The sequence below is a fragment of the Maylandia zebra genome, linkage group LG4, assembly GCF_041146795.1.
Source record: "Maylandia zebra isolate NMK-2024a linkage group LG4, Mzebra_GT3a, whole genome shotgun sequence".
Lineage (NCBI taxonomy): Eukaryota > Metazoa > Chordata > Actinopteri > Cichliformes > Cichlidae > Maylandia > Maylandia zebra.
Genome location: NC_135170.1, coordinates 7,310,489 through 7,334,244, shown reverse-complemented (window position 1 = coordinate 7,334,244; position 23,756 = coordinate 7,310,489). Strand labels below are relative to the sequence as shown.

The window sequence follows — 23,756 nt, the reverse complement described above, 5'->3', positions numbered from 1 at the left end:
TCTGGGAATGTGTTTGAAATTACTGTCATGTTTAAAAATTAGGCTGTTGCTAATCATATGCTTTCCAAATGGTAATGGATGTTATCTCATAATCTGATGCCAGTTTTCTGTGACCATAATTCCATCTATTTTGATAAGATCCCCAACACCACTAGCTGAAATTTCAGCCCCAAACTATGACATAGCCTCCATTGTGTTTTGCACAGAAGACAATCACTGCTGAACCTCACTACTGATGGCCCCGATACAAATACTGGGATGATTTGCACCAAAATTTTCAAATTTGGATTCATTGCTACATAAGACCTGTTGCATGTGACTTTCACAGGAAATCCCCTTGTGAGTGCAGAAATACAATTTTATGGTTTTCAAACTGTGTCCCTGCCTCGCCACTGGGAGATGTACTGAGATAGGGAGCAAAACATCCAATGCTCTTAGCCTCCGGCTGATGACCGTGCAGCTGACAACCGTGCAGCTGACCCTTGTTGGCAGAGCAAGTGCACAGGCTTAGAGCAGGAGAAACATCACGCCTGTAAAAGAATCTGAGCACTCTTGGAAACCAGTGACCTCTTCAAAAGGACAGGTGACAACTGGGAAAGGCTGGTGGATGACTAGGAAAGGCCATCTGCCAGCAGGAAAGACTGCAACACAAGTGGGTTTCTATTCACCTTACCTCAGGGGCTACATGAAGCCCCATAAAGCACCATTTCTTGACCGTAAATAAGCAGAAAGGAAGTCAACCCATGGAGTCTCTGAAAGTGAACAGGTGCTTCAGCTATGCAGATATCTGGAGGATGTCACAGAGTAAGCTCCACACCCCTCTATCACACCTACTGGTTGGGTAAGGAAGAAGACTCATCGAATGGGAAATTTCCAGCACATTCTGTCAGTGTCCCAGGGAAGCTTGGTGGCACTATGATCATGTCCTGCCGAAGACACAGAACTAAAGAGCTAAACACAAAGGCTGGGTCACCAAACCAGGACCATGACAGTGTGTTTTTAAAGATTAAACCTTTTCTATACAATTTGTATTACAATTTCTGTGATGTGTTGTCTTTACTTCCTACATGAGCCTAAAGTCATTTTATTTTTATTTTATTTCACTCTTTTGTTTTACTTAGTCATGGAAGCAGCAACTTTGTAACACTGTCAGAAAACGAAAGTTTATTACTGTGTTATAATGGAGTATTATATATATATATTTTTTTTAACTGAATGGTCCAAATACTTTTTCAGTCATGAACACGAACAGGATTTTTATTTTGAAAGCTTGGACCGGAAGATGTACTTTCCTACAGCCCAAACTTGGAACATAAGTGCAGTTGTCTACTTGCCCCCTCACTCTGTTACTTGGATTCAATCATGTCGAACAACAGCGCCGCCAACAGCAGTTTAGTCATCGCTCAGAAGGCAGTGAAACAGCTTCGTCTGGAGGCCAGCGTCCGCCGGATAAAGGTAAGCTCACCTCGCTTCACAGCTGAACTCAACACTTTATTACTCCGCTGCCTGCGCGTGACTCCTGCCCTGAAGCACAACCTAAGCTTAACGTGGCGCCCGACGCAGCTAATTAATCTGTCAATTAGCGTCAAAGTGGGAACATTAAAATTCAAAAGCTATTTCAGTGTTTCAATAAGTGTTCTGTGTTTGCTCTTGTTAAAAGTATACAGCCTATACACTCACTAAAATGAATTATTGAATTATTTATTCCTGCATTCACAAAGGACATCAAACGACCTGATACGCACACCACTGCAATAACCTATATTTTATTCATTCCCATGTTAGCGTGTTTTGAAAGCCATTCACAGTGTCATCTCTTGGTGTGCAGTGGAAATGGTAGCAAAACAGACTTTTCTGTAGGAGCAAACACAGTGGCAGCTTTGTTAATTGTGGTGCTGCGTGACTGGACTGATTGTTGGGTGGCTACTTATTTTAGAACAGAAGTCAGACCAGTTTCAAGTGTGTCTGTGTTTGGTGAATTAAAAGAAATCACACAACAGTTTCATTCAGCAGACAAGTTCTTGTAATTTGTTACAGTCCGAAAACCAAAACACACACACAGAAGAATTTAATTTGTGATGTTAGTTTTGTAAGTTTTGCAACATTTTCTTATGGTTTCTGTGTTAAACTGGGGTATTGGGGACCAAGCACAAGGCTGAGGGGCTCACAGGAAATCCACATGAAACAGGACCTCACACTGTGTCAGAAACAACTTGCAGATGATTTTCAAGCTCATGCAATGGAAACTGGCATCAGTGTTTTTTAACTTTAAATATTTTGATAAGCAAAACAAATGTGGGCAAAATCACAAAGTGTAACATCCAAAATGCATTACACATGCATTTTGCAATCACATGGCACCTCAAGTGCCATGTGATTGGCTGATTAGATATTTGCATTAACAAGCAGTTGAACAGGTATGCTTAGTAAAGTGTGCAATACCTATTTATTGGAAAAGGAAATGACAATTCCATGTCTATTGACAGCATGTACAGTACTGTGCAGAAGTCCTGAGCCACCTCTCACTTATTTATATTTGGCTAGGACTTCACTTTTATATAATGCAAAATCAGAGTTTGTAAAATTCTGACAAGCTTGAAAATCAACATTTTATGTGATCACATCTATTCTTCAATACAGTCTGTACTTTTTTTTAATTAGTAATCTTCAGGAAAGGTTCTCCAAGATTTTCTAAAAACAGTTCTTCTTTGGATGTTTGCTGGTTTTTGTTCCATTCTCTGTCAGGATGATCCCACATAGCTTCAGTGTGTGTGAGTGTGTTTTATTTAGCTATCCTTTTTACTGCGTTGGCAGTGTGTTTGGGCTCATTGATCAGTCGCTTTACAAGTGGTACTACATAATAAATCAAAGTCTGGTTTTTACTTTTCTGTGTCCATAATTCTGTTAGTTTTGATACGATTCTCAACACCATTAGATAAATCCAGCCCCAGACTGTGACACGGCCTCCACTGTGTTTACTGTGCTATTTGGGATATGCCAACAAAACAAAAACAACCAAAACTCCACATCACATACTGTGAATATTTCTGAGGAGTTATTGTAGCACTCTTCTTTTAGTTATAGTACTTATTAGTTAACACTAACACTTGCTTTCAGGTTTCTCAGGCTGCTGCAGAACTGAAAAACTTCTGTTTGCAAAATGCCCACAAAGACCCTCTCCTCACCGGGGTGCCCTCCAGTGACAATCCTTTCCGGCCTCCCAAGTCATGTGTCCTCCTCTGAGGTATGAGTTTTTATATATATATTTGTGCTCTTTTAATTTTGGAAATGCTAAACAATAAGCTTGTTATTTATTAGAGCACAAGATGTATCCCTCTGAGCTAAATCTACTTGTTCTCTTTGTAGATCCGTAGAGTGCATTCAGGCAGTCTCCTCATTGTTCTAACGTGGATTTCTGTCATGTGCGCCGCCACTGTTGAAGATAACGAAGACCTAGTCAGTGAGGGAGTTGATTAAATGATAATGATTTCAGGTGAAACATTTAGCCAATCTTATTTTAATTATTTGTGTGTTTCTGCATTCTGCATTTCTGTTTTGAAGACCTGTGGAATAACATTTTTAACAGTCATTATCAGTGGATGTGCAATTGTATTTGGCACTATATAAATAAAATACAACTGAATTAAACTGGATGAAAACTCACACAGCTGAAAACAACATGACTAGAAAAATTCCCATGAAAATTACACCTTAAAATACAAACCTAAGCAGTTTATTCCCATTTATAGATGTTTCCCAGGATCAAGCAGCAACCTCTAGACTCTAGAGTTTAGAGTCTAGACTTTAAAAATCAAGAAACAGAAGTTCCTCTAATGACCACTTGGCTCCAAATGTCATTTAGTTTGCTTTAAAACAGAAATAAATGTGTTTACTCAGACTATTCAAATATTTTTTTATGTTACTTAACACTACGAGCAGCTAACTGCTAGTGTTGGTAAATAACATGTCACACTCTCATCCAAATATAACTTCAAACAAACCCACTGAGCAACATCACACTGGCTCCATTTATCTTTAGTCTATGTCCAGAACAGGTGTAAAACAATCGTTTTAATCTTTATTTCTTTATTTATATATTCATTTTTTGTCAATTCTTTCAAGCACTAGATGAAAACATTCAATATAACTCAATTTCTGAACAACTGAGTTTAACGCATGTATTCCCATCATCAGTCAGAAGCTGACTGTCTGTAATCATCTATTTTTACCACTGAAAATGACCACGAGTTAATTCAGATATGAAGGAACTAACTGAGCATAAATGAAGCTCATTGGACACGGAGCGTACTACACAAATGACCAGCCATCAGTTTGTGTCAGAAAGCTCTCTCTAAAATGTATTTGAATTCATATCATAACATAAAGAACAGCAAATGTTTTATGGTGACTTTATTTACAGTGTAATGAAATGTGCCAGATATGGGCCCTTGTGTTTTTTACACCTACTGTTGCTTGCACTGTCATTTAATTGCTACTATGCATGTATCACATTAAATTATTACCCTAACAATCTGTATGTACTTTGTTTCCTTTCCGTTTGCTTTCTCCGTTTTTTAAAAATGTAATACAAAATGCACAAAAGATATCTTCAAAAAATGAAGATGTACTATGTTTATACATTATTAATAATGTAGTGGTCAGTGTTTAGGATGTGAAAAGCTAATGGCTATCATGGAAATGGGGAAGCAGACGCAAGAGTTAATGAATCACTATCATGAATAGTACTCGTCGCCATTGATCGGTGGTCATGACGTTAACAGGCCTAAAACTGAGCCTGTGGCTCCATGTTAGCCTGTGATGCCTGTGTCACTCACTGTGCATCAGCAGTGTTTAGAAGGTTGGGGAAACCTGCAGTAAGCTGAAACTCAGATGAGTGATGACACGTTTCTCTCACTGAAAACGTGTCCAGATGAGCTGAATCAACTCTCTGGGTTTTACTCACCTGGATTATTGGATTAGAGTTCCGCTGTATGTTTAAGTTGCACTTCTATCTTCTGAACCAAAGTCGAACTTTATTTTTCTTGTTGCAGGCTCTTCTTGAGAATCTGCATTTCGGATGTTCGAGCAATCAGTTCATGCTCCATTGATTAAAAATAAGTGCCTTTTCTGAGAAGTGTTGATGTTGCAGTGCTGATGCATGCTGGGAAATACGTATATTACTTGTAATTCCTGCCCCTGCTCTTGGTCATTTTTGGAAAATACCCATGAATTGGTTAAACTCAACAATGCAACAATTTGTTTTTCAGGGAGTTCATCATGTTTAGAAAGCCAAAGCAAAAAAGTGATGTTCAAATAAAGTACAAGGCCAGGACTTTGGTCTCGAGCAAAGCCTAAAAAATAAAGTTCTGATGGGTTATTTAATTATGAAACACTGTGCTCACTCATATTACCGAATTTCCCAGAGGAATCCACCCGAGGGATTAATAAAGTTCTATCTTATCTTCTCTTATATGTTGAAACTATGCACTCACACAAATACATCTAGAAGCTGGTCCACTAGAAATGATAGTCTCAGTGGTTTTGTGGTGCGCTGACCCCATACAGTCGGAGAGCACCTGCAGGTAATGGGCTTCTCTCTGTTGCCTGCTTACAGTCATTACAGTCGTCTTTATGTTATATTAGTAGGGCTGAATCTGTGTTGAGCTTGTACTAGTCTAGTTGAAGAAGCTGGTAAGTTTATAACCTGAGCTAGAAAAATGTGTTACTGTCTGTGGTTAATCTCTATGGTGCTGATCAAAGGTTTTGTTTTTACTATTACGGCGTGTGTCTGTGTGTGAGTGAGAGGGGGTGCAGGTGGTGACGATGGTGGTTAGGGGGGGTGAGATACCGTGTTTGCTCTTGTGTAACATGGCGATAAAGAGACCCTAAAAACAAATAGCCAGCTGTGGGTGTCGGGCAGAAGTACAGTTTTCGTTTGGTTTTTAAGGTTTGTTTGTTTTTTTTAAATCGTCAATAATAGATATATTTTAATCTCCATGATAAAATTTGATTTCACATGCCGTATTGCGCGATGGTGTTTACGCAATGCCCATTTCTAGCCGCCAGGTGGCACTGTTGCAAAGGCTTATCGCGTTGGTGCCCAGTGTGCCTCCAGCAGAGAGCAGTGCTTGGTTGGATGTGAGCGCCACAGATCTGTCTCTACTTCCAGAGCGAAGATGGCGGTCTCGGTATTCCGTGGCGTGCGGCTTCTCTCCATTGGAGACGCGAATGGAGATATACAGCGGCACTCAGAGCAGCAGCCGCTGCGGTTAGAAGTGAAGACATCACAAGATGCTGCCCTCCTCAATCTCTCCAATGGTGAGTTGACCCTTTTCCGCAGTTGCCGCAGATGGTCGGCCTGACTCAACTGCCGCGCCGCTAATGCTATTGCAGCGTTAATGCTTACAGGCTAAACTGCCAGCGTTAGTAGCCGAGAAGCTAACGCATCTTGAGAGACCACGTCGCCACCTTCTGCTTGTCACGAGGAAGCTCTTAAAACCCCGTTTTATCACCGTCCCGTAGGTGTTTTAATGTTGCTAACTTTAAGCTCTCGCCATTCGCACGAGTTCAGTGCTTTGAAGACCACGGGAAACGTATAACGTAACACATGCAACGTAGCTTAAGCGCATCAGTAAGCAGGGTAGCTAAGTAATGTGTACTTTAATGCTAGTTAAACAATGCCACTAGCCTGGCCTCAGCGGTGATGCGCCAACGTCCCGCACATTTGCTTTTTGTGTTTTCTCCCTGTTTTCCCCCTCCTATCTCACCAACGTGTATTTTGTCTCACAAATATGTTCAATATATTAATATGTAAACGAATAGACTTTGTGTTGTCTAGAGACACCCGATGGACGGGTTCGAGTGTTTAGCTCGTGGACTAGCCTTCCCGATTGTTTTGGAGCCCAGAGCAGAGGGCATCACTCCTGACCCGCTCCGATGTGTTGTAATCCTTGGGACGACTCGCCGTCATCGCTGCTCTTTATTTTAGCCATCAGCACGTTCCCTTGTAAAACTTGCACTCTGTGTGCTGGTATAAGTTCGTAATGTTTAAGGTGCCAAGACGAAACCGGGCCCTCATTACTTATGCGTTTATCTTTGTTCTCGCTGGAACAATAGCCGGGTCCCGCCGCCTCCTTCCCTCCCGTGTGGAGGCAGCAGCAGAGCCGCTCCGCTCCTCCGCGGCTTTTCTGTTGAATGGGATGTCCCGCTGAAAAGAAACGGCCGCGCTGGACTCGCCTTCTGCTTCACACGCTCAAGTTCAAGAGAAGCACAACTCTGCGCCCAGGTTTCAGTGTATAATATCAGACCGTAGAGCTTTCTTCTAAAAATGATTTTCAGAGAACACAAGTTATACAAACTAACGAGGTTTGCCGCAAATAACTTATGTCATTGATTTTACACACAGTCTGTTTCAAATTGTTGGGCAGTATTGCTGTGTGGGTAACGCAGACCTTTCCGGAGCTGTGTGTAGTCTAGTAAATTTCCACAAGTGATGTCACTTACATTACTAATGGGCCAGGTCTGAAGTCTACCAGCTTTGAAAGAACGACATCTGGGGGTTTGGTTGGAAAGAAGGGCGCTTTACCAATCCTCTCCAGCAGGCTCGTCTCTGCTGGAGACCCTGCACTCATGTGCTCCTCCGATGCTTGGATTTCCTGTATGGTGAAGTCTTCTGCCCTCTTTGCTGGGTTCACGTGATTTAAGTTTAAATGTAAAAAGCACTTGATTTGTCTTTGACTTGGAAAGCGTTACAAAAACAAACTCGTATAACAAATTCAGGTCACTATGTGGAAATATTAAATATTAGTAAATAATGGAAAAAGCCTAATGAAATATAACCACTTAATTGTTATAAAAATGTCATTTGATACACACATTAGCACCATTAATAAAACATCTGTCGTCTCTTTGTGTGTGACAGCTCGGGAGCTCCTGTACCAAAACTCCAACAATCTTTCCAAGATGGGTTTTTTTTTTTTGGACTTAGGTAGGAATTCATGCCAGTTTTTGGAGATGTGAAGCAGATTTTTCCCTGTAATTTTAGCACCACATGAATGCACCATTACAGGGGAACAACCAAAGACTTTTCAGAGGACTTGTTAGTGAAGTGTCTCTTGTGCTGCAGTAAGCCTTACAATCCCTATAAGATGTTTTAGAGGGGAGGTCTGTGTCCAGTGTTCATGCTTTACTGAAATACATAAGAATATTGCACTTTTTTAGACTGCTGTCTCAAATGATATATTTAAAATGTCATAATTAGAAACCTTTAACTTTCATGCTAGTCTGAAAGTCCATATAGATGAAAAAAAAATATAGATAGATAGATATAGACACTGGATGTGCAGTCTGACTGGCTGACCATGCAGTGATGTGCATATTGTGTATTGTCATTTCCTGTCCAGTCAGGTTCATGTATCCATGACGTAAAGCCCCATAAACAATCATCACACTCATCACAGCTGAGCAGGTGCAGGCTCACTGTGGGTGAGGCAGTAAGAGGAGACCTAGAGAGGAAGCAGCTTAGTGAAAACTAAGCAACGTTAATTCTGCTCACAGACGACAGCTGCGCACAATCATTTTGTGCGAGTTCCAGATATTGTCAGAATAGAAGGCTCATTTCTTTCACTGAATTGATGAAGGTAACAGTGGAGAAATGTTAGCAGGACGGTGTGAAAGTTATAGAACTTGAGCTCCTTCATATGTTTATGTAACAGAGGCCGCCTTATTGAAATTGCTGTTCCTACTAGTACCTACATGGCTCGACTTTTGCATTGGGTAGCAGTTGCTTTTTTTTGTCTTTCAACTACCTGCACCGCCGGGGTCAACCGATTGGCCAGTCAATGGCATCATGAGAGTGACTCCTTCACAAAAATCAAACCGCCATTTTTGAAACCTGGCAATGAGGGAAACGGCTGGACAACAACCAACACTGTGGTCTGACACAAAGCCATAGACTGAGCAGCAGGTGTACCATCGCCTTGGTGTGGTCCATTGTTGCTTTGTTTGTGTTACATGCAAATGATTTCACAGGAATTTCAGTCATGTTGCTGTGTGACCCCAAACTCATTAGGTGGTACTAGAAAATGACAGTAGTTGAGTAGGTACTAGTAGAAAATGGGCTTTGCTATCTTATGTTGTCATTTAATGGGAAGTTGCCTGGATCGTAAAGATGTAGGTCATGGCTAGCAGAAGCCAGCTCGTAAAAAAAAAAAGCCTTAATGACATCACAAGTGCACTGCGTCACCTCAATTTCAGGTGACTGAATGTGTGACATTTCAAAAATGATCAGAATCGACACTTTTGTTCACAATATAGGAACTGTGTGATCCATTGATCCCCTACAGTTGGTCAGTGGACTGCCTGGATCATCTGTCTTTGTACTGAGACGGGTAATTTCTCACATTTTTAAAAAGGTATCTTATCATTTGTTTTGTAGTCTAAGTGGTTGAGAAGAGAACTCACCGACATGCTTGGCTGGCTTTTCTCCCAGAAGATGCATGTCTCTAAATCTGAAGTGTCGGTCTCAATCCTTTAATAGATGCTGGATTAGCTCCGCTTGCTTTATGAGTTCACACTGGGCCTGCTGTTTGGCCCTGGAGGAATATTTGCATTGGGCACTTTTACAGAAACGATTCTGTGGAACTTCCCTATACAGTTTTTTCCTTCCTCCTGACTTTTATTACATGGCCTGTTTTTCATAATGAAATGTGAATGTGAAACCTCAGAAAATAGAAGTTTATGCTTCGGTGTCCTGGTATCCTTTCTGCTGTTGTCAGCATGCAATCGTTCATTCTTGCAAAGAGCAAAATATGCCATTGCACTAAACCACTGTTTCATAGCAAAGCAGTTGCTTTTCGTTCTGCTCAGTTACCTGACAGGATAGACGACTGAGAAACTGAAAGAAATGTATTGGGCTCTTCCAGTCTGATGTTTTGACTCGAGGCCCATGAGGGTGCAGGCTGACTGTACCCTGAGGCTAAAATAAAAGACTAAGCGCTCTCAGTATGAAATAAATGAAATGAAAAATGGTCATAATGAACTTTAGTCAGTTATAGTAGAGTATGAGCGTATTATGTTGCTATATTGATGGAGTATGTTCTGATTTTTAAAATAGCTTTTTGTCTTGGTCGTGTATTTCCTCTGTAACAGTAAACACATTACAGGAGTCTTCACACCTTTATCAGACACTTTTAGTCCTGATAAACTCTAAAGACAGACTATAAATGGACTGAGGCAGAATGCCAGCCCAGCAACAAGAAAGCAATATTCTAGAAACACCTTTATCGTCCACTTTGACCTCAGTGGTAAAGAGTAAGTAAAATCAACTTTTTGACAACTGAAACAAAAGCTCAGAAGGAATTTCTTAATAGAAATCATTGGGTGTTCTTAGGATGCACCAGTTAATTTAACCTGTGCATCTAGGAGCACATCCTGAGAGCTCTATAACGTTAACAAAACCAAAGGCAGCTCAAGCTCACACTTCCTCCCTTATCAGCCCACAGATGGCTACACGCAACCAGGAGAGCTAGTCTCAGTTTTGTTTTTTTCTAGTCTCTTTAGACATTGGTGTTAGAGTGAATTGTTAAATGTTGTCATTTTTTATGCTTGCCAACTCTGATGAAAGGAATTCCACTGTCCCCCTTCCCAGATTCTCGAGGTTCTGGGTGGGGGGCTGTAGTGTCTTATTGCAGATACACCCTGTCTGGAAGATTTGTTTCTTGTGCTTTTATGACCCTTTGGTCAGCAGGAGGTCTCTCACACACACACACACACACACACACACACACTCTTACAGAAGTTCACACATATACATACAATGCCTTGTCTTAGAACCATGTGGGCGTTGCTTTGCTGTGATGTGTTTTGTGTGAACTGTTTCTCAATAAAAGGCAGCGAGAGGAGGCCGGATTTGGGGGCATTTCGTGGTAGACATCAACGAGGCCTCCCTTGCAAGTGAAACGATCGATCGCTGTTGCCTTGTTTTTCTTTCACGGGAATAAGTCCTGGATACAGCGGGGTCTGAGTTTAGACCCAGCAGTTGGATACAGGTAAAACGTTGCATTTTAACAATGATGTCAACAAGGTAGTTCCGACTTGTGTTCCGGTTGTTTTGTGTACACATACAAATATACGCAAATCAGTAAATTTCAGCTCTTGCAGAGATCTTCTTGCAGCCTGTTTGAGCCGGACTAAGGAAACTAAGACTGCACTGTGTCCAGGTCTCTTCTATCCTCCTTTTCCAATCATTTTAAGTGTGAACCTACTGAGACAAGGTGCCAACACCAGCATTATAATGCAATAGCAGTGACACAGCATGGGGTGGAAGATGCTATATTAACTTTGCTGCATGTAGTACATACTCATCAGGAGTCGTGCTAAGATTTATTTATTTCTTTGTTGACTTTTCATCAGCTGTGGCAGGAGAATTTTTGCTGCCCTCTCGATTGGCTTTAGTGGGCTTCTTATACGATAGAGAGGATGAGCACTGTCCAGTTCCTGAATCTTTCATTAAATGGTGTAAGAGAGCAAATCTTGTCCTAAACACCACAATGACTATTGTCCCCGTTAGTTTGGACCTGTTTTTGATGAACAATCCTTTATTTCAAATTTGTGAACATGAGCTGCGCACAGGTTGACAAATTGGTTTCCCCGAAATCATCCCTGAGATGCATATTGTGCTACATATTGTCTTATTGTTGTGATTGTTTTTATGTGGTGTATACAAATGTCATAGACACTTGGTGGAGTCATTGTTTACATTTAGGTGGCACGTATCCAACTACTAGCATCTCCTCCTTCATAACCTTCCTAAGTTGTCAGAGACTGACATGTGTCTCTTGCTCTCAGACGTGCCTGTGATTGCCACACTAGGGAACATAAATATATGCCATTGTTATAGCAATCATATCGGACTTATTTATACAGCGTAAAAATCTACATTGGTATTATCCCAGATGATATGTGGTGCAGGCCTCCTGGTCATTAATAACATGGGACATTTGGGATATCAGCTGTGGTCATTGTGCTTTCTTCTGCTACCCTCCTTCAGCACTCTGGCACTCACATGCTGTGATCTCAGCCCTCGCTGCTTTTAACCACCAGCAGAGTTTAAGCAGCATCACCTCGCTGCTTGTTTATATTTTGGTAAAGATAAGTATAAACTCTTTCTGTTCTCTCTCCCTTTCTTTCTAGGAGACGAGGCGAGCGTGTTCAAATGTTCGGTTTCCAGGGAGACAGAGTGCAGTCGCGTGGGGAAGCAGTCATTCATCATCACATTGGGCTGTAACAGTGTGCTGCTGCAGTTCTCCTCACCTACAGGTAAACACACAGGCAGCTGTGGCTCAGGAGGTACAGCGGGTTGTCTACCAGTTGGAAAGTTGGTAGGTTGATCCCAGGCTGCTCCAGTTGGCATGTGAAAATGTCCTCGGGCACAATACTGAACCCTGAGCTGTCCTCACTGCAATGCTTAGTAATAGGAAAAAAAAGTGCGTGAGTGTGAGTAAGTGAATGAAGCTTGTAGTAGAGTAGAAACGTGCAATATAAGCACCGTTCACCCCACCACAGTAAGACTGTTACACGTTGCATTTTATACAAGTTTGGAGCCAAGAATATGTCAACTCTCTGAAAGGGTTTTGTGTCTGGAGTTTTATGGAGCTGATGATGGTGAGCTGTTTCTGGGGTGTGGTGCAGCTTGTTAACAACAAAGTCAAATACTCATCTCATGACAGCCTGCTTTTATCACCTGCAGGGACACTGTTTACAGTTTGCACTGAGTCAACGGTGTGTTCAGGAACAGTGCAGTCATTTGAGTGTTATTAGTTAAAATAGTGTTTGTTTATCTGTTAAATGAAAATTGTGTCACCATTCCTGGAAAGCTCCTCAGACCTCTGCAGGGAGTGTAGGAGAGTGTCTGTTTCTCTGATGAGCATAAGTGTAGATTCTTACACCCAAATTTATTCCCTGTTTTATTTATTTTTTCTGCAAACAGTTTTACAACAAGTATATTTTTCTGTAAACATTAATATATGATCCTAAAGCAGGACAACTATACTGTCCTTGCTGACCTCATGTCAGATGTGTACGTAGACAAAGCCTTGGTTTGGATTCTCTTTATTTTTATTTGTTACTCAAACCCTTAAACACCCCCCGGTCTGCAACTGAAAGAATAAAAACTAAAGATGCCTTTTAATGAAATACTCATCAGATCCGATTGTCCCACATTTCATTCGTTGCGATATTCATATCAAGTTAACTTAATTAGTCAGTATTTTTGCCAGGTTTCTTTCCACGCTTCAAACAGGCTAATCTTTGTTGATATTGGAGGTCTTTATCAGTCTTAGTCAAACGCTTAAAACACACATTTTTATAATACTACTATAGACACACACACATACATGTTTTTATATCTCAGTGAGGACATCTCATTGACATCATGCTTTCCCTAGCTGCTTACTTTAACCCCAACCATGAAAATGAATGCCTAGTCCTAACCCTCAGCCTAAACGTAACCATAACCTAACTGTAACCCTGACACTAAAACCACATTTTGAGCCTCAAAAATGTTTTCAAACTCACAGGGAAGGGCAGTTTGTCCCCATAAGTGACTGTTGGTCCCCACTAATATAGCTGCACGCCCATTTTCTGTCCTCACTAAGCTGTCTAAACATGTACACGCACACACTCACACAGGGCTGCGTTGTCAGCAGCTGTTACTTTCAACCTGCTTTATGGATTTAACAGCTTCACATTTTTCCCACAGGCAGTACACTCATCTGTGCTTGTGATTGGCTATACTCTGACAGATACATGTTCAGATGAACGGGGTGCTGTTGGCAAAGATTATATTTAATGTATTTCTATACCTCCGTTTGGATGCACACATGCTCACGTGTGCCTGTGCATATGCCCCTTCTCACTACTGCCACAAATCTGATGACATTGGAAAAATAGCAGCCACTGCCATCAAGCTGACAGATGCTGAAAAAATGAAGTGCTTTTTGTTTATTTATTAATTTTATTTTATTTGGGAATAAATTGAGATTTAATTCAATTTTATTTATATAGCGCCAAATCACAACAGCCGCCTCAAGGCACGCGATTAATTGAGATTTCTGTGTTCACCTTGAACAAAAAGTCGTCTAAATGCACAAATGAAGCAGAAAAAGAAGGAAATGTTGTGATTGTTGGATGCATCAGTATTGGTGCATTTTCCATGATATGTGTTAAAAATGCTAATACTGTGTGCACTGAGGAGGAGGTAGACCCACTCATGATTAATGCAGACACACACCAAGGTATGTGGGACATGGCAGTTTAAAAAAATGATCTATGCTTGTGAAATGCGAACTTAAATCTTAAAACTGTGATATTGAATTACTTAATTATTTAATCATGTATTTGTTACACCTAAGCTGCAGTTGTTGCACATGATTTAATATTGTTTCCCAGCACGAGAGGACAGAAAACCAAACTGTTTACAGCTGACAGCACAGGAAGAGAAAAAGGATTAAACTGCAGTGTAGCTCAACAAAACCAACTTACGGTGTGTTTGTGCTTCGCTTCAGACTTTCAGTCTTTTTATAACGTGCTGAAGAACTGTCGTGGGCATCTTGGAGAGCAATCTGTCTTCAGTGAAAGAACAGAGGAGTCCTCTGCTGTACAGTATTTCCAGGTGACTGTCACACACTCTCACACACTCTCACATAATTTTGGGACTCTTGAATTATCTCCTGACTAATTTGAATCCACATTTCCTTTTAAACACACTGCAGTAATGACGCTTACTTTGTTCTTGGCTGAGTATTTATAGACTGCTCATTACAGGAATATTCAGTCAGAATGAAGCCTGCTTCTGTTTTTTTGGGCACCATCTGAACTACTTTGTGTTTAAAAGTAGCTGCAAGTCAGCTCCAGGAGGAGTTAAAAGGGCTCTGTAGCACTTCTACCTGCAAGCATCCATCTGTTGAGAAGCCGCTTGGTTTGGTTGTTTACAGATCCCAGCACAAACTTGGGTGCTTTATGTCTGAGCTGGTCCTTTTATTTACTTATCTTTTTTTTAAGAAACTTAAAGAAGATTAACTTTGTTTCTCTTTTTTTAAAACTGCAAATTGAGCTCAAGTCAAAGTGCCAAAAGTCCAAACTCATGAGCGTGCTTGTGTTTGTGTTTCTGCAGTTTTATGGCTACCTCTCCCAGCAACAGAACATGATGCAGGACTATGTTCGGACAGGGACTTACCAGCGGGCTATTCTCCAGAACCACACTGACTTTAAGGACAAGGTAGCGAGCTGAATATGTGCTATTTGATAAGGCTGACAGATGTTTGAAAACAGCTGGTTTACATTAAGTACAGACTAAAGTGTTGTCCTGCAGCTGTGACTGTGTGCTGTCTTTTCTCCAGGTGGTGCTGGATGTGGGTTGTGGCTCGGGAATCCTCTCTTTCTTTGCAGCTCAAGCTGGAGCTAGGAAGGTGTACGCTGTAGAGGCCAGCACCATGGCACAGCACGCCGAGGTACACACACAGATTCATGCTGAGATCAGTGACCTACCTCTGATTATGCTTTCACTGGATGCACAGCCTCTCACTGTTTACGATCCATTCTAAACACTATACTAAATGTTTTAAATTCAGGTGATGTTGTTTGAGCTGTGGGAATCTCGCTGTTGCTGAAAATGTAACAGCTGTGAGCTCTGGCTGTCTGGACAGTCCACATTAACTTTAGATCAGACAAGCTAAATCCAGCTTTTTGAATGATGATGTGTTTGTTGTGTTGTGCTGCAGGTGCTGGTGAACAGCAACCGTCTGGGGGAGCGTGTGGCCGTCATTCCGGGCAAAGTAGAGGAGGTGACGCTGCCGGAGCAAGTTGACATCATCATTTCAGAGCCCATGGGTTACATGCTGTTCAATGAGCGCATGCTGGAGAGCTACCTGCATGCTAAGAAGTTCCTCAAACCTAATGGTGAGTCTTGGAAGAACAAGAGATGTACTTGAAATGTTAGAATGGAGGCTGAGACTGCAGACAGCCACAGATTAGTGACAGTAGCTGCTTCTGGCGAGTTCTGCATGTTGTCAGATATCCACAGGCTTTGGTGTTCCAAATCATTTGATGTCAGTTTAGAAGAATCTTGCACTGTGGTGGAAGATACGTGAACACGAGTTTTGCTTACTGTCTTCATCGGTGCGGGTGTTTCAGGTAAAATGTTCCCCACTATTGGAGATGTCCACCTGGCCCCCTTCACAGATGAGCAGCTGTACATGGAGCAGTTCACCAAAGCCAACTTCTGGTAAGAACAGAACGAGGGAGGGAACGAAGGAGGTTCTCTGGGTCAACGTCATTGTTTTCTTCATCGGATTCATTTGGTTAGAAAGCTTTTCTATGCATGAATGTCTTTTTAATGCCTTATCAAATTGAGAAACTCCTTCATGCATCTGAGCTCCAAGTAAAGGCAGTTTTCTTCTTTCTTCTCTGCTGGCAGTTTAACTATTCATTTGTTTCTGTTATGAGAGCGGAGTATTGTTCAAAATGTTGGTCATTACGTTCGAAATCTTAATCATCTTTTCGGGGCTAGTTTGACCGTTTGCATCAGCGAGGGAGTTGGTGCTTCAGCAGCGTGCAAAGGTGTTTATCGCACTCAGAGGTATGAGTCATGCAAACTAGCGTGATAACAGTAGGCACGAGTGAGTGTAGGACGCAATCAGAGTCGATGCTAATGTTGTCGAGTTGACGTCAAACCGGTTTCGGCTGTTTAAGAAGCAGTAGATCCTTGGAGAGGTGTGTCCCTAAATACAAAATGTACTTGGTTTTTGTTGTTGATTTTGTTTTTTAAATGATGATGTCATGTTGGGCTTGCAGGAGTACTCGCTGCCCAAAATGAGCTAATGATTTGATTTTTATTGCTCTTGTTTACTTACATTCATTGGCATGTGCATTGGTGCGTGTGCTTTTTATGACTCAGAATTCAGCTTCATTTTAAAATACACTAAGACTCCTGCAGGGTCAAGTGTGTTGGTGAGCCATTTTTATTGCTGAGGCAGGAATCAAGCAATCTAAAAGTGGGAATCTACACTTCTTCCTGTCCCCTCAGGTACCAGCCCTCCTTCCACGGTGTAGACCTCTCTGCCCTGCGGGGGGCAGCAGTGGACGAGTATTTCCGCCAGCCAATTGTGGTAAGTAATGCATGCATGCATGTGCAGGATTTTAAGATCAGAATTGAACAAACGAGCAAAGCGATCTGACGGTAATATCGACTTCTTAATTGGCTTTTTGTGGGCGCAGTGTTTTGTAGAAATTAGAGTTGTGTGAAAGCAGATTTCTTTCCCCCCACAGGACACGTTTGATATCCGTATTCTGATGGCCAAGTCAGTCAAATACACAGTCAACTTCCTGGAGGCCAAAGAAGAGGATCTTTACAGGTGTGTGTCCAGTTTAATGTGTGTCTGTGATTACTTTAGGAGTGTCTACTAATAAATGATAAATGGTTTTGCTTTCAGGATAGAGATTCCCTTTAAGTTCCACATGATGCATTCGGGCCTGGTGCACGGCCTGGCTTTCTGGTTTGACGTGGCTTTTATTGGATCAGTGTAAGTCAGGAAGTCTGCGTGAGTGTGTTGAAGCTAAAGAAGTTTTGACGTGCGCCAGATTTGTCCTTAAACATCAATCTATTTGTGTTCCTGTAGGATGACAGTGTGGCTATCCACAGCACCCACAGAGCCTCTCACTCACTGGTACCAGGTGCGCTGTCTCCTGCAGTCTCCTCTTTTCACCAAGGCTGGGGACACTTTGTCCGGCACTGCGCTGCTGGTGGCCAACAAGAGGTATGTTAGAATTAATGCAAGAAAACTACAGTTTCATTCACCCAAATCTGTAGCATAAGCTTTGACGTCACAGCAAACCCTGTTGTCGTGTTTTGGAAACCTGTTCATTTCCTAGCTGAAGTTGGGCATCAACATGGGAGCGTGCCTTAAGTGGCCACTCCAGGAACCTTGCTTGCATGCTAATCATGTTATTCTGATGATAATTAGTCTCAATATTTACTTCTTAACAGACAAAGCTACGACATCAGTATTGTTGCCCAGGTGGACCAGACAGGATCAAAGTCCAGCAACCTCCTGGACTTGAAGAACCCCTTTTTCAGGTGAGTTTATCCTGACCACAGCAAACACAGCCAATCTGCTTTGCACTATTGACACAGTGTCTGGTGTCGGTGAACAGTCTTCTCTAACTTCTTATATCTATTTTTATCTATGTGCAGGTACACAGGCACTACCCCCAACCCCCCTCCTGGCTCACACTACACCTCCCCGTCTGAGAACATGTGGAACACAGGGGCAGCCTACAACATGAGTCAGGGGATGGCTGTATCAGGTGAACACACTCAGACACTGCTAGATTAAGTAAATACTTCAGACATGGCGTGGTATGTCCATTCTCCATATCCCAGCTGTCTTAGAGCAGAGGCAGAGTACACCCTGGACAGGTAGTCTGTCGCAGGGCTAATACAGAGAGACAGACAATCACTCGCACTCACAGGCACACCTGGGCAATTTAGGCCAATTAACCTAATCCCATTAACTGCATATCTTTGGACTGTGGGAGGAAGCCAGAGAGAAACCACGCGAACACGGGGAGAACAAACTGCAAACAGAAAGACCACCGTGCTGCCACACAGAGACCAAAGAACAACAAATATAGTTACCTGTTAGAACAAAGCAGGACTGAGAATTAAATGCATTGGATGGTGCTCACTAATCATGATGACAGCGATGAAGACCAGCAGCTGAAACACGATGGTCAAGCGATGAAGTTGTTCTGTATAGTAGTGTAGCTGCAGCGGTTCTTCAGATTTGTCCTCTTCTCTGGGCTTCTTGGAAGTAAGTGAAGCGGTTCCACAAACGTCCGCTTTAGTAGCAAAACTCCAATGTAGAAACAGGAAAGACTAAATCAGTTCAAACATGAGCCAGTGTAAAAACCAGTCTGCATGAATTTATTATAGTACACATGCCTGAAATTTCATGCACATCTATTCTATAGCTTTATTAGCTCAAGTTTCTGAGAACCTGGGAAGAAGACTGTATATAATGATGGACATAGCCAGGTGTGACTCACTTTGCCCTGGAGCTAGATTGAAGTCCAGAGTTACGCCTTGTAGTCAGCACCAGCTTTTCCAGCTGTAACTGTGCAGATACAAGAGGAAATGCTAGGTTACAGCTAAACTAGCAACATATGCTAATAGACTGTTTGTTTTTAAAGGTTGAATGTTAGTTTAAAACAGTTTGTTCTAAAATATTTATGAGGAATGAACAGCAACAACATCCTGTCTGAAAAGTTAAACTTCCAAATGTACAGTGCGGCCCTGCAGTAGAAGGACTTCCTGCCATGGTGCATCACTAACTGCTTACCAACTCCGGCATCACATTTTAAGATCACTTCCACTCTGGATGTGTTCAGGAACCAACCCCAAAGAGTGTTTTTTTTGTTTGTTTTTTTTTGACGGTTTATAGTAAATGCTGTTTTTTGGGTTTCTTTGCTGCCTCTTTCTTCAGGGATGCCCGCAGCTTATGACCTCAGCACAGTCATCGGCAGCGGCCCGTCAGTGTCTCACAACAACCTCATCCCCCTGGGTATGAATCTCATCTGAAAATCATCATTTTACTGTTACTGGAGTGCATCTTTAGTCCTCAAAACACTGACATTCAAGCTCATCAAATCACACTTAACTCTTTTAATGCTGTTTTTTAAATTTATTTTTTTAACCCCACTCTGTTGTTTCGGCTCCTCTGAGCAACATCAAAGGGCTTTTAGTTTGAAAACGTTTGAAAGTACTCAGTTATAGTTTAGCTTTTGATTTTAGTGATATTTCTGATGTTTACATCAGAATACAGCTTATAGTCTGTGATGGGACCCAAATTACTGCAGATTTTTGTAAAGCAGCTGATGTGGCATGCGTTTATTGCTCTGGTGAAATGGTTTGTCACTCCCGATGCTACTTGGTTTTAACAGTGCTTTCATCTCTGATTGGTCACAGTGAACACAGGGATTGTAAATCATACCCACTCCAGGATGGGCTCAATCATGAGCACAGGAATTGTCCAGGGTAAGCCCACTGGTCCACAAACACAAGTTTACTGTCCAAGTCTTCTCAGTGTGAACGTTGACTGTTATGCTTTGTTTCCAATTCAGGAGCCACTACGGGTCAGTCCGGCCCCAGTAGCAGCGGTACTTACTATCCTGTCACCAACCAGTTCACCATGGGGGGCGCTGCCATCTCCATGGCCTCACCTATGGTCATCCCTAGCAACACCATGCATTATGGCAGTTAAGACGAAGACCTCGCAAAGACCTCCTATGCCCCCGCATGAGAAGAATCCCCCTTCCCCTCCCCAACCCAGATTGATCACCAACTGCAGCCAAAACCAGTATACCAAAACCAGCTCTGTGCTGGAGATTCCTTTTTGTTCGACACCCTCTTTCTGCTCTGTTGAATCATCGCTAGATGAACCGTTGAAAACTCTCGTTTCCGTCCAGACTCTTGTCTTTCCGAAAGCCGAAGCCTTCCTTTTCCCCCTCCCTCACTGGGACTGTATCATCTGAGATGCACAGCAGTTTATCATCTGACCTCCCTGGGTTTCCACCCTCCTTCGATATGTATTTCAATCCCTCCACCTCCCTTATTTTCTCTTTATAGCTCATTATTTAGATGTCATGACCCTGCGAGTGTTTGTCTTTCCTCAAGAATCCGCTTGTTGTCAGATACCAACATCGGTCCGCTCCCGTGGTTCTCCACACTTCCTCACCAGTGATGCTGAAGCTTTTCACTTGTGCAGTAGGACACTGTTATCATGATCATCATCACTGCGTCTCTACAGGTGCCACCTTAGATTTTCATACTGGATCCAGCCATGTTCCCTCCACACTTCCCCAGAGACTGAGCTGTGCCGAATGAAACAGCCCCCTCAAATTATTAAACAAATGGCATCTTGCTTACTCCTACTCATGCAGTTTGGGTTTAGGCGGAGGAGGATGGATCACAAACTGAAGTCATCTACAAGTCTTGGCACCCAGAGGAGTAGAAATATTTTTTTTGTGTTTTGTTGTTTTGTTTTTTTCGTGGCTTGGACAGGCTGACCCTCAGAGTTCTGCTTGGAAGCATTGGTGTTGCTCTATCACCTTCCATGCTGAGTCATGATAACGGAGCGTCTCAGTGTCTGCTATAAGTTGCTGTTTGTTGACATCCCCAGTCTTTTAAAATGATGGCATTCTCCAATTCAGACAGGTTACCTTTCCGTTAATGTTGTTCAGCGTCTTATTCAGACAAATCCACAATATGTACACAGCGTTGCCCGCACGTGTAGCCAGCACTAATTCTGGTGGAATTTGACCCCATTTCTAAATGTTTGGGTCTCTGCTGTTGTCAGTCAGAAGCGAGTCTCCTTTTTGTGTGCGCGCTGCTGTTTAGGACGTTCAGAGTTGTAACCGTGTGTGTTTCTATCAGTAAATGTGACTACACTGAGACTTGTGTGATGATATAAGTGATGCGTAAATGTTACTAGGCCTTATAAGATGACTCACTGTGGTTAATATCTGAACAGGAAACTTGAAGATGCCCTCGGGTTAATGGAAAAGAGCGACTGAATGGTTGGGGCTTTTCAGTAAATGCTCCTGTGTGCCATTCAGTGTGGCTGCGCGTGCTGTTAGGGTTAGAGTCCTACTTACCCACGGACTCTGAAAGAATGAGTAGCTGAAATATTGGTGTTGCAGATGGGATAAGTTGGGATGCTAACTTACCTCATCTTTGCATAGTACCACTTTATTCTACTTCCTGTTTTTCATATTAAGAAGCAGTAGAACTGTTCAGATTACCGACTCACACCTTCTAAAAACAGTAGGTGTCTTAGATGGATTTAATATCTTGAGGAAAATCACAGGAAAATAAAACTTGAGGAATCGGATGCTTTGACGAGCAGCAGTAGGATGCTGTGTCTGCACAGGACATTTCCAGCTCTGTCTTCATTGTGGCATTGCCACCGTCCAAAGTGAATACAAAAATTCAACAAGACACCATTAGAGGAGTTGCAGGAAGATTTTTTTTTTTTGGTCCAGTCTTTATTTCGTGTTATACAACTGAATTTAGCATGAAGTTCACACATTGAAATTCATGTTTTTAAATCAGAGTTTTAAGGCAAATCTGTATTTGAGCTGATGACCTGTTTGATCCTGTAGGGTTCTTCCCATTCCAGATGAACATGTTTGTCACCACTGTAAACGGCTCCAGCTCGATATGAAAGGGTTTCTGATCAGTGCGTGAACTGTACGACACTTACAGTGGTGGTAGTAGTAATAGATGGTCAGGAGATGATAAACTTACAGCAGTTCACTCATCCACATCGATCTGTAATTACGGCCCTGTCATAGTAGTCAGCTTTATTCTTGTTAGAGTTATTTTTGGCTGCCACCAAATTTTGGCTTTTGTTGGTCTGTGGTTGCCAAATAGCTGCTAGCTGCTTGCCATGTCTCTTTAGGGACTTGTGGAAGATTTGATTGTTTCTTGTACCCAACATGGAAGGTGACGGATCGCACAGTCAGAGAGAAGCTAGAACATTTCAGCCCTGTCAGCCTAAAATATGAAATGCACTTTCTGCTGCTGCTCATGTTTTCTGCACCCAGAAGGTTTTTTTTAAAAATCAGAATAAATTGCAGCAGCTTCTTGCCAGTCAGGCATTTGTTGAGCCAGATTGCTTTGGTGCAGTTGGAGGAAGATTTGGAGAATGAACCAGTAAAGACCAATGACCCAGGATGCAGCCAGCTGGCTAGCGGGAAAAGAAAAGCTGTGCCGGACCGGCAACGTCCTAGTTTACATCTTTGTTTCCTTTGCCTGACGCTCCTCCCAACCTCCCTTTGAGACTGTGAGACTGTCACAAGTAGACTTCAATGACAAGGCGAGGGAGAAGGGGCCGGTACGCCTCTCTCCTCGTCTGTTCAATGTGTATGACCTCCAACATATCATTGCCCCAACACACACACCCCTGCCCACACCCCCTTTTTATCAGTCAAGGAAAGAAAGACTGACACATTTATGCATTGCTTCCAGTGTCACAACTATTGGAATTTGAGTTAGTAGGAGTGCTGAGGGGGGAAAAATGTCTGTTTGTAGGAATAACTTTTTTGTTTTCTTGATATATATTTTTTCTTTATTTCACAAAAAAAGCAAACAAGGAAAAAAGCGCAAATTAAATGTTGTGGAAATGTTTCAAAACCATCCTGGAGTCAGGTGTTGTAGTACTTTAATTTGTTAAATAGACTGTGGATACAACAGATGTTTACCATGTTGTAGCTGCTCTATAGCCATCGTGTCTCTTCTGTCATGGATTCATTGCTCTGTGTAGTCATAGTGGCATCCACTTTGACCATGGAAGTGTATGAGGAAGACTCACTGTCATGTTCTCTCATTTGTGTTCACCAACTAGTAATAACACCTTTCTCACTGTCTGACATTGACTCGTCTGCTCCAGACACAGTTAAAAGAAGCCACTGTGCTTAAGACTGCTAAGTGATTCCTGCTTTATGGGTACATTAGTCACTGATGTCCCAGTAGGCACCCTTTAAACCTTTAAATGACACCATGAGGCATCTATTATGGAGCAACGCATGGAAATGACTAATATCCAAGGCAAATTGGTAACAGAATAGAATATAAAAAGTAACTGATCATAGAATCATGACTTAAGAATAGTATATTCTGGCTTGCTTTCAGGAACAAC

The 23,756-nt window shown here is 42.1% G+C and overlaps 2 protein-coding genes across 3 annotated transcripts; both read left to right on the top strand.

Annotated features, from left to right (window-relative positions):
• Positions 1 to 1,304: 1,304 nt before the first annotated feature.
• On the top strand, positions 1,305 to 5,325 carry si:dkey-204f11.64 (guanine nucleotide-binding protein G(I)/G(S)/G(O) subunit gamma-5). Of its 2 annotated transcripts, XR_013098259.1 has the most exons (4): positions 1,305 to 1,455; positions 3,118 to 3,244; positions 3,367 to 3,493; positions 5,052 to 5,325. XR_013098259.1 is itself a non-coding variant. In XM_004568607.3 (3 exons), the coding sequence occupies exons 1-2, from the start codon at positions 1,363 to 1,365 to the stop codon at positions 3,241 to 3,243; spliced, it is 219 nt and encodes a 72-aa protein (XP_004568664.1). In that variant the 5' UTR covers positions 1,305 to 1,362; the 3' UTR covers position 3,244; positions 3,367 to 4,531. The 2 variants fall into 2 exon arrangements, 1 of the variants encoding a protein (XP_004568664.1); XM_004568607.3 differs by lacking the exon at positions 5,052 to 5,325 and having other exon boundaries at positions 3,367 to 4,531.
• Positions 5,326 to 6,112: 787 nt separating this feature from the next.
• carm1 (coactivator-associated arginine methyltransferase 1) lies at positions 6,113 to 23,484 on the top strand. Its single transcript, XM_004568606.2, has 16 exons — positions 6,113 to 6,318; positions 12,193 to 12,318; positions 14,565 to 14,671; positions 15,173 to 15,277; positions 15,399 to 15,509; positions 15,780 to 15,957; positions 16,192 to 16,282; positions 17,084 to 17,165; positions 17,326 to 17,411; positions 17,490 to 17,579; positions 17,676 to 17,813; positions 18,044 to 18,133; positions 18,251 to 18,363; positions 19,542 to 19,619; positions 20,024 to 20,092; positions 20,179 to 23,484. Exons 1-16 carry the CDS (start codon positions 6,177 to 6,179, stop codon positions 20,316 to 20,318), a joined length of 1,746 nt encoding a protein of 581 aa, XP_004568663.1. The 5' UTR covers positions 6,113 to 6,176; the 3' UTR covers positions 20,319 to 23,484.
• The last annotated feature ends 272 nt before the right edge of the window (positions 23,485 to 23,756 follow it).